The sequence below is a fragment of the Chenopodium quinoa genome, unplaced genomic scaffold (genome assembly GCF_001683475.1).
Source record: "Chenopodium quinoa cultivar QQ74 unplaced genomic scaffold, ASM168347v1, whole genome shotgun sequence".
In the NCBI taxonomy this organism is placed as follows: Eukaryota; Viridiplantae; Streptophyta; class Magnoliopsida; order Caryophyllales; family Amaranthaceae; genus Chenopodium; species Chenopodium quinoa.
The window spans coordinates 10,468-21,311 of record NW_018745468.1 but is presented as its reverse complement, the minus strand read 5'-3'; the positions used below and the strand labels follow the sequence as shown (position 1 = coordinate 21,311).

Here is a 10,844-nt window from a genome sequence, read left to right as displayed (position 1 = left end):
AGCCTTCGCCCGACCGGGCGGCCTTCGCCGACCGGGCGGACATTGCCCGGTCTGACCGGGCGGTGGGGGTTGGATACGTTGAAGCATTCGTATGGAGTTTTCTTCTCGCGCCCGATCGGGCAGACCTTGCCCGGTCTGACCGGGCGGAGAAGGAAAAATGCGGAGACGCGGATTTTACGATTTAAAGTTATCTTTTATGTTATCTTTTTGCCCAAGTATCTTTTATTTTAGGGATTAATATAAAACCTCCCTAATATTAGTATAAGGGTTAAGAGAGAGAGAGTGAGAGCCGTTCTTGAGAAATACAAGAATCATCTTTGTAATCTTTGCAGTTTATAGTGAAATCATTCGATCTCGGTGCCCGTGGACGTAGCTATCACATCGATAGTGAACCACGTAAATTCTTGGTGTTGTTCTTATTGTTTGCATTGAATTTCTTTATTGTTTTCTTGTTTGTTTTCGACCTTTGCTTCCGCTGTCGCACAACAGATACTGAGATCCTTCATTGCGAATTCGGAGTGAAGCTTGGCCATGATAGACAACTGAAGAGCTTTGGATGATGTGGTGAGAATTATGTCGTCGACATATAGGAGTATGTATGCAATTTCCTTGCCATGTGAGTATATGAAGAGGGAATGATCGGATTTGCTGTGAATAAACCCGATGGTGGAGACAAAGTTGGCAAATCGGCGGTACCAAGCTCTTGGGGCTTGTTTCAACCCGTAAAGTGCCTTTTTGAGAAGACAAACATGAGAGGGATTTCTAGAGGCCCGGTGGTTGGTGCATATAAACCGTTTCGTCAAGACTACAATTTAGAAAAGCATTTTTTAACGTCCATTTGATGAATGGGCCATGACTTGGACAAAGCAACGCTTAGGACGGTTCGGATGGTAGCGGGCTTGACCACGGGACTAAATGTTTCATCACAGTCCACATCAACCTGTTGATTCCTGCCATTAACAACAAGACGGGCTTTGTGCCTCTCAAAATCACCATTAGCATTTTTCTTGTGGCGATATAGCCCCATACAAGGTATAACATTAACATTTGGCGGGCGGGGCACCAACTCCCATGTCTTATTTTTAATTAAAGCATCAAATTCATCAAGCATGGCATTTTTCCAATTCATGTCGGATAGGGCAGCAATTGGATTTTTTGGAAGAAGAGAAGGGGTGGAAAAAGCAGTTAAGTTGAATTGGCGTTTGGGCTTAAAGATCCCATGAGTGCTTCTTGTAGCCATTTTTGGTGGAGGTGGGTTGCTGCGGATTTGGTCCTGGGCTGGTATGGAAGGCCGTGGGTAATCAGGAGGTATTGAGGTGGGAGTGGTGATAGTGGGCTGTGAAGGGGAGCCCACTTGCTGCTGGGCTGAGCCTGACGGTGAGGGAGGTGGGTTTGGGACATGGACAGTGGGAATGGGATTGGCAGGTTGGGCTTGACTCAAGTGGTGGATAATATGAGGAGAGGGCCCAACATCTAAGAAGTCATAGGTATGGGCTAAGGGAGTGTGAATTTTAGAGAATGGGAATTGTGTTTCATCAAAGATCACATGCCTAGAGACAAAAATTTTGTGAGTAGACATGTCGTAACATTTGTAGCCACGATGGTTTGGAGGATAGCCAAGTAACACACAAGGAGTGGAGCGGGCTTGGAGTTTATTTATGGAAGTGGAGGGGAAGAGAGGATAGCATAAACATCCGAAAACCCGTAAATGAGAGTATGATGGGTCTTTGTGGTAGAGAACTTGAGTTGGAGATTTAGATTTGATAGTTTTGGAGGGTAGGATGTTATGGAGATATGTGGCCATTTGAAGGTCATGATGCCAAAAAGAGGGAGGCATGGATGAGTGAGCAAGGAGGGTGTGGACCATGTTATTTATGGTTCTTATTTTTCGTTCGGTCTTGCCATTTTGGGAAGATATGTGGGGACAAGAGAAGCGGAAGAGCATACCATTTTGCTCACAAAAAATACGAAAAGACTCATTGTCATACTCCTTTCCATTGTCACATTGAAAACATTTAATTTGTTTCTCAAATTGGGTAGTGACATAGGCACGAAATTGCATAAAATAGGAGTAAACTTGAGATTTTTTGCAAATAGGGAAAGTCCAAAGAAAGTTAGTAAAATCATCCAAAAATAGCACATAGTACATATGTCCGGCCGAACTAACTTTTGGGGACGTCCAAAGATCACTATGCACAATATCAAAAGGCATGCAAGTAGTTGACATAGATGGATAAAATGGCAATTTCACATGTTTACCAAGAGGACATGAAGAACAAATAGAAGCATTTAAAAGTCTATTACATTCAACAAAATTGTTCTTTCTAAGAGTTTGCAAAATATTAGTGCCGGGGTGGCCGAGGCTATCATGCCAAAGAGAGGGGGAGATTGCGGGAAATGTGGAAGAGCAAAGGGCAGTGGGTGCGGCTTTGGTGAGTGGGTAGAGATCACCGGAGCTCTCACATCGCAAAATGGTTGTCCCCGTCGGAATGTCCTTCACAGAAAAACCAAACGGGTCAAACTCAATTAATACCCAATTATCAAAAGTGAATTTTCTAACCGAAATCAGATTTTTAATTAACTTGGGAGCATGAAGAACATTATTTAGGGATAAGGGAGGTAGAGGTGGGGGAAGAGAGGTGTTGCCAATGCCATGAATTGGAATAGAATGCCCACTACCAACAATTATATTACGATGAATGTTGCTCAAATTAGAATAAGATTGGAGAGTACCTTGGTTTGAAGTCATATGGGAGGTGGCGCCGGTGTCCATGTACCACCCCTCGTCCGGCGGAGTGAGGGAAAGAGTGTGAAGAGCACTTTCGATGTCGGTTGGAGCATAGGTTGAAGGAGGAGGTGTGTGGGCAGAGAAAGCTTTCGGTTGTGGCCTAGGTCCCAGTACACCTTGCTGGCGCGGCCCAGAAGGGCGAGTCCATGAGGCTTTTGGGTAGGGACATGGTGGAGCAGCCCAATTTTGCTGAGCCCATGGAGCCCATGGTGGGTATTGATGTCAAGGAGCCCACGATTTCCATTGTTGCTGTTGTTGATTGTTGTTATTATTACCACCGCCGTGGCTATGCTGTCCACCCCCGCGGTGGTTGTTGTTCCGGCCGCGGCCACGACCGCCGCCGCCGCGGTGGCGACCTCCACGACCCTGAGATTTGTGTCCACGGTGAGATGAGCGATTTTGCGAGTCAGAAGCAGGGGAGGGGTCATTGTGATATGAAGCGGAGTCGGTTCCAGCCTAGCAGCTATGAGGGCGGAGCCAGCCACAATTGCTTCACTGGCAGCTTGGTCCGCAAGATGAGACTCTTCGAGGGTGAGCATGGACCGTGCCTTATAGAAGGAAGGCAGAGGGTCTGATTGGTGGAGGATAGTAGCAACACCGTCATAGGATTTCGGAAGACCGCGAATAAGGGTTAACACCAAACGATGGTCGTTGACCGGAGCACCAACATTAGCAAGTTGGTCGGCTAGAATTTTTACCCGTTGACAGTAAGCATAGACATTAGGGAAGTCTTTCATCTCGATGCTAGAGAACAATCCCTCCAATTGCACCGCACGAGAGCTTTTGTTATCTTGAAAGATATCACGAAAGCGTTCCCACGCTTGTTGAGCCGTGGAATCTGGGACCAAGATGGTTTGAAGAAGGTCGTTGGATATAGTCCCATATATCCATTGAAGCACAATAGCATCAAGGCGCTTCCAAACAGCTGGGTCGGCTGGTTCTTCTTTGTCAGGAGGTGGGATAATGTGATCGATAAGGTCGTATGCATGTGCGTGAACCTTAAATAATTTAGCCCAAGAAGAATAGAGAACATTTTTCATTTCCAATGTAATGGGGATGACACTTTTGATGTTATTGACGGCTATAGCAGGGTGAAAAGGGAAAGATTTTGGCTGTTCTTGGGCCATGGCAGCAGAAGAAGAGAAGAGGATGGGAGGCAGAAAGCAGAGAAGAGATGAGAAGGAGGAGACGAAAAGACAGGAACCCTAAACCTTGTCTGATACCATGTAGGAATATGTTCCGTGCCTTCTCATTGCTTAGTATGTGAGTATATATACAGAGTACATTGGGAATGAAAATCAATTATAGTAAATACACAACTACACATTTACATAGGCTAATAGTTTTGGTTGATGTAGCTTGTAAAGTTGTAAGTATTGATATTTGTATAATGTTTAGTTATTCAAAACTCAACTCAGTCCAAAGTATTAGTCAATGGTCATAAATCAACATGTTTTACAGAATTAAGAAGTTGATCATTATTTGTGATTAATTATACAGAGTACTTTTTAAGATTAAAACCGGAGTACCTATTAGACCTGGCAAATGGGTCATTTGGGTCGCGTATGGGTCGGGTCAAGTTCGGATCAAAAGGTTATCGGGTCAAGTTCGTGTCGGGTCGGGTCATTTCGGGTTTCGGGTTGATTTTGGGTCGACTAATAATCGGGTCTCGTGTCAGCACTTCGGGTCGGGTCAAGTTTGGGTCGGGTCAGTTTGGGGCGGGTTAATTTTCTGGTCGGGTCAGTTCGAGTCAATTTTTGAGTCCAATTTTCGGGTCAACTTCGAGTCGAGTAATATTCGGGTGATTCATTGGTTAAATTCAACTCTATACATATATTTATTTATTTATTGACGGAAAACTCAATATACTAGTATTTATTAAGGCTATTTTTTCATGGAATATAGTAATTGTTTGACTTTTTTTGTGTGTGTGTTTAGACTCGGAATCAATTTCAGGAACTCATGAAACTAAGAGGGATGCTCTAACTAATTGAGTTATACCTCACTCTCTTATTGATCTTAGTTTTAATACTCCCTCCGTCCCAAATTACTCTTAGCGATTTAACATTTTGCACTATTCACACATCTCACTTTGACAATTTTTTTTTAGCTATTATATGAAAGTCAATGTAGTCACGTAAGATATTGTTGGGTCTATTATGTATAATTTCCTATTATAAACTTTTTGTAACTTATATAATTATTTACTAAAAGAAGTTAAAGGTTGGGTCATTTTCGGGTCTAGGCAACATCGGGTCAGGTCGTTTCAGGTCTTGGGTCAACTTTAGGTCGGGTCGTTTTGGGTTGGGTCATTTTGGTTCTCAAGTCAAGGTCGGGTCAGTTCCACTTCGGGTCGGGTCGGGTTGATTCGGGTTTTGGGTCAATTTCGGGTCACTGGTTTCGAGTCATTCGGGTCGGTTCAGGATTAGGATTGCCAGGTCTAGTACCTATTAACATTAATAAGATTTGCAAAGTCCTGCCATTTAAAATACTCATTTTGCCAAGGGTAAAATCACTAAAATGTAAGAAGTGGTGAAAGGGTGGCATCTTCACTATTGATGCTTGTGAATAGGAGGTGAGACAAAAATGATCAAAAGCGGAAAGAATAACGTGAAACAAAGGGAGTTACTACTGACTAGGGAGCAAGTGACAAAAGAATAGCAAACATATCAAGATGTTTATAGGAATTGCACAAGTAAACTAATGTTTAAAAACAAAAACATTACAAATCAAGGTTTGTCTTCATGGCTTTAGAAATATCCCGAACAGTTGCAGGCGATGTCCTGCAACACCCACCAATAAGTTTAGCTCCTGAATCACGCCATCTTATAGCTAACGACCCAAAATCATTATCCTTCGAACATTTGGGTGGCTGTAATATTCAAACAAACAGCACAGAGATCATTTAGAAACAACAATTTGAGATTCGAATACCAGTTAAGTCAGGAATAATGAAAAACATGCATAGATTAGAGGAAGCATAAACCAGTGCCTCACCAGCCATTTCTTTGCTTTGCCATCCCATGTCTCACCACTGTTTGGATAAACTGCTATCAACTTGTCTGTCAGCTGTAAATTGGAGAAAGAAGGCAATGAGAATCTCATTAAAAAAATAATAATAATAACTCTGGCAGAATTTAAGCAGATATATGTAAAATTTGATGCAGTATACCTTCTTAAATTTGCGAATTAGACCATCAACATATTGTGGCGGTGCACAGTTTATTCCAACTATTGCAACTTTCTTACTCTTATTGATAACACTGAGACATTCTTCGAAGCTTTCTCCTGATGAGGCATGCTCGCCATCTACTGAGCTATAGCAGATCCATGACGGGATGTTGATATTTTCTTCCTCAAGCAACTCAATAATGGCCTGCAAATTAATATTGCAATTGTGGGGGTGTCAGGTTATTTTCTCATAAGTCACGGAGAATAGTTGCAGACATTTTCACACATGACAGATGTTTGATATACAGTGAGGGGAGCTTAATTGCAAAGTACATATATTTATCCTAAACATCACATATCCAGTTTGGCCCGTCAATGACATCAGAACAATCCTTTGCAAATGAACTGTAATGAAAACGCATTAAACCAGAAACCGAAGAGAGATCAAAGCTCTACTCACATACTCATTCCTTTTTATTTACTTTTCAATTAGCATTGTATAGTTGCCTAGAAAAAAGAATTATTGAACTTATTATCTATCCTGCACTAGTTACTACTTCAGTGAGTTCTGTCTAATCCCTTTGTTTTCCACCTTCTCCACTGTAAACTAAATTCGGCGATAACAGGTGTTTAAAATACACGGGAACGACACTTGACAAACTGGTAAGTGCCTGTCATGTAAGAAGAATTATACAAGACCCAGAAAGTGATTTGAGTTCAAGTCGAACACACCAAAATAAGAACTTGATAGCTTTCTTGAATACTAGCAAATCTTCTCTCAGAATAAGATTAACATGTGAATTGGTAAAGTGATAAACTTTTGGAACAGTTTAACAGCTCTTGACAGTGAATTGAGTTCCCAAACCCAATCAATTTACCAAAGTGTACAGCAAATTAAGTGACATTATTTCTTCTTCATTCATCTTCCATTGGAAATAACTAACAGCCCCCTCAAGATCCAAGAATCCAGTTCCTTGGACATATTCTAGCAATGAGGCAAATTACTCCAAGAGCAAATAAAATAATCAGATAGTACTATCTCAACATCAAGAAGTCAAGATGATTCATGTCTCATTATCGCCTTATTAGTGTCTTTTGATGTTCGATCTGGCCTTTTATTTAGAGATGTATCATGATTATAACAATATCAGTGTCAGAGTAAGTCACCTAAAGGCATCTGAAATCATTTCGAATATAATTTCTGAAATGGATAAAGAGTAATTTCTGAAGATATCTAAGTCAGTTATTATTATTTTTTCTCCCTCTAAATTTGTTGAGGACAATTGTACAAACTAGACATTGACAATATCTTAGAGGTACTAGAGCCATTTACAAGGAATATTGGAATACATCAACAAATCAACAATATATTTGGTCAGGAACATCAAACCTGAGTTTCAAGTCTGTTGGGAATTGTTTCAAATGCTAATATGTCCGGCCTAGCTCCAGCTAAAACTTGTACTCTTCGCCTATGGAAATCCTTTAGTTTCGCCACATCAATATTCTGTCCATAATGTCCACTGCAACAAAGAGAGGTTTACATTTAAAATTTAGATCACCGTATAATCGTATATATACATAGAAAATTCCCACCAGCTTACATCAAAGCTAGTAAATTGAAATCAGAACAGGAAATCATATATTCGGAGAATTGATGCAAGATTAGTTGATTCACAAAGAAATCACCTGTATTCTGAGCCATCAGCAAGATAAGCTCCATAACTGCCTACTGATGCTGCCACCAAGGCCCTATTATAACTATTTTCAGACTTCTTATTAACAGCATTCCAAAACTCATCACGGGCATCAATAGCTAATCTTACACTCTTCTCCAGCAATGACTCTGCTTCTTGCATTGACAGGCCCCTTGACAGAAATCCTGGAATGGTTGCCTGTAAGAGGTAAAACATCTTAAGGTTAGAGTTTTAGACAGATCAATTCAAAGTTAACCTTACCACGACCCATAACCCTAGTATATACAATCTAAAAAGACTTCATCAAGTTTCATGTCACACGAAAGTAGCCCTAGGTCCAAGAAAGAATACATTTTATGACATTCAGGTTACCTTCTCTATCACATAATCCATCTTCATCCTCACTGTCACCAGCTACAGTAATACTGATGATTTTGTCTAAGTCTAACCTAATGGGTAAATTGAAGGTAATGTAAGAAAACTTCCTCATTAGAATTTACCTGTTGGTTAATGAGTTAGTTGATCTACCAATTCTAGAAAACAGATTAGTTGAGTTATTACAATTATATGGCTTCAAGAAGGTGCAAGCCATACATCCATTAAGGTCTTTTGGCTATTCTCAATCTATAAACCATCTTCACCCTCACTGTCACCAGCTACAGTAATACTGATGATTTTGTCCAAGTCTAACCTAATGGGTAAATTGTAGGTAATGTAAGAAAACTTCCTCATTAGAATTTACCTGTTGGTTAATGAGTTAGTTGATCTACCAATTCTAGAAAACAGATTAGTTGAGTTATTACAGTTATATGGCTTCAAGAAGGTGCAAGCCATACATCCATTAAGGTCTTTTGGCTATTCTCAATATATAAACCTTCCTAGTATTGTGGACAATTGGACACAACACAACTAGGATAATGAAAAATACGGTTACTTTCCAATATATACCAATGCAAACCATTCAAGGCCTCATTTACAAGACCCTTTACATGGCTATCCAAGCATATAAGTGTTCTTAGGCCGTTCCTATGATGATGTTGTTTCATCACACCCATGTCCCACAACATCTTTGTAGTTCTATGCTGACAATAACATCAGCATTATGACCTTATCTATCCTAATTTGCTGATAATCATGTTGAAGATTGAGTGTACTGAATTATTATAATTATCTTACATCGGTAGAATACAACTTAACTGGAGCAATCAAGTTGGGAGCAGAACATCTAGGACAGTGGTAAGAATAAAAAAGATGGTAATACTTTTAAGCAACAATAGCGGGTGCAAATGGTAAGCCTCTACGACCAAACTGATGGAGACATAGCATAAAGCAAAGAAATACTTAAATCTTTAAACTTTGGAAAAAGACCCATTATACAATTTTCCTTCCTACGTTCCTGTAATAAACTGAATCTTTAAAATCAATCCAAAGTCCAAGAAAACCGTGTCATTAAATTCTTTCTCTCCCTTGTCAAAGGTCAAAGTTCTCAGCACAAGAAATTCTTTGATTCCAAAAAGAGTTTGTCAACACATAAATTTTACCAATTTCACCAACCATTTTTGTTGTAATGACTTAAAGTAGTTTTTAAGCAATATCAAATTAACATTTCAGCAGCATCTATCACAACTCTTTATTTTTATTTATTTATTTATTTTTTTACGGAGTATATGAATGAAACAGGAAAGACAGGAAGTTCATAATATAATGATGATTCTATAACCGTTACCACAATATATTACATAAATAACTTTCATATTTTTGTTAGTAGTTCAAATTATATAATTAGTTCAAATCACAATATCATGTTAACCATGTTCCTCAATTCCAGTCAATCGTTGTAGTTTTCCAAGACACACCAACCCAATTGAAATGTTACCCCTTTTGATTTTAAACCTACCACACCAACAACATCAACAACACCAACACCAACATTTTTGTAAAAACAAATCAAAATCTATAATAGCAAAAATAAAAACAAATTAAATAAAATTTCAAGAACAATGTAATAAAAAAATGAATAAGAAATACAAAAAATGGTAACCTGATAAGATGAAGTAACCAAAACATCTGCACCAGCTTCCAAATATTCCAAATGAACCTACAAATAAAATTAAAACCAATCAACACATTTAACCTCAACTACATTCTCATTTACTTATAAAAACCCGCATTATGCACTCGAGTGTACGATCTAATTTACAATAACATTTCCATTAATATTGACAAAATTAAAAATAAAAATTATAAAAAAATAAAAATAAAGTACCCTTTTGATAAGATGAGGATCATTGATCAAACAAACGGCGCTCCAAAGAGGATCATCGAAAGAAGCGCCGTGAATTTCAAGCTGAGTAGCAAGTCCACCATCAATAACACCGCATCCTCCAGCTTTTTCTATGGTTTCTTTTAGCAATGTCGTTGCTGCTGTTGCTTCTTCTTTACCCATTGATTTTCTCTCTCTATATTTTCTCTTTCTATATTTCTCTCTCTAGAATGTAGGTGAAGGTATGAGTTAATAAGAGAAAGCTTAAAGAAGAGTAGACATGGAAGAATTTAAGGTGACGCTAACGCATGTGTTTTGTTGTGCTTTTATTTTGTTTTTGAATTGAAAATTATTTGTGGTTTCTCACCTGGTCAGTCATATGAGCATTATTCATTAGAATTAGTCCAAATACATTATCTCTTTTTAACTAAAATATTAAGTACAGAATATTATTGGGTGTTATTTATAGGACAAACTTTTAAATAAAACGGATGTTCGGTAAATTACTTAACATCCATTATAAAGCGACAATAAAATGTGTAAAAGTTACACTAAAACACACAAAAGTTACCTTGACATATATAAAAGTTATTTATGCTTCATTGATAAATTTGACAAAAGTGACACTAAGGGCCTGTTCTGATTGACTAAACTCAGCTGAACTGAACTGAGCTTAACTGAACTGAACTGAACTGAACTGAACTAAACTTATTAATTAGTGATTTTTAACTATGGATTAGTGATCTTTGATTATTTATTGATTATTTATTACTATACATATGTGTATATACAAATGTACATATTAAAATATTTACGAAAAATATACTATATAATTATAAAATTTATGGAAAATATATTAAAAACTTGAAACCTCTAAACATTTTAAACACATATACTATTTAATTTAAAAATAAAATAGTATTATGAC

General features: G+C 38.4%; 2 protein-coding genes across 2 annotated transcripts; both read right to left on the bottom strand.

The window, feature by feature from the left end:
- Window positions 1-902: 902 nt before the first annotated feature.
- On the bottom strand, window positions 903-4,051 carry LOC110715025. Its single transcript, XM_021893593.1, has 2 exons — window positions 2,734-4,051; window positions 903-2,494 (listed from the first exon to the last, which is right to left on the bottom strand). The coding sequence occupies exon 1, from the start codon at window positions 3,913-3,915 to the stop codon at window positions 2,746-2,748; it is 1,170 nt and encodes a 389-aa protein (XP_021749285.1). The 5' UTR covers window positions 3,916-4,051; the 3' UTR covers window positions 903-2,494; window positions 2,734-2,745.
- A 1,343-nt stretch (window positions 4,052-5,394) lies between these two features.
- On the bottom strand, window positions 5,395-10,320 carry LOC110715024 (homocysteine S-methyltransferase 1-like). The gene is made up of 7 exons (XM_021893592.1): window positions 9,920-10,320; window positions 9,695-9,751; window positions 7,646-7,851; window positions 7,350-7,479; window positions 5,961-6,164; window positions 5,786-5,857; window positions 5,395-5,660 (listed from the first exon to the last, which is right to left on the bottom strand). The coding sequence occupies exons 1-7, from the start codon at window positions 10,097-10,099 to the stop codon at window positions 5,511-5,513; spliced, it is 999 nt and encodes a 332-aa protein (XP_021749284.1). The 5' UTR covers window positions 10,100-10,320; the 3' UTR covers window positions 5,395-5,510.
- Window positions 10,321-10,844: the final 524 nt, after the last annotated feature.

Coding starts and splice junctions, on each gene's coding strand:
- LOC110715025 (XM_021893593.1), bottom strand. CDS start 3,915: ATGGCCCAAGAACAGCCAAAATCTTTCCCTTTTCACCCTGCTATAGCC.
- LOC110715024 (XM_021893592.1), bottom strand. CDS start 10,099: ATGGGTAAAGAAGAAGCAACAGCAGCAACGACATTGCTAAAAGAAACC. Junction 7,852..9,694: donor TGGTTACTTCATCTTATCAG/GTTACCATTTTT, acceptor TACCTCTTACAG/GCAACCATTCCAGGATTTCT. Junction 7,480..7,645: donor GCTGATGGCTCAGAATACAG/GTGATTTCTTTG, acceptor TCTTTGTTGCAG/TGGACATTATGGACAGAATA.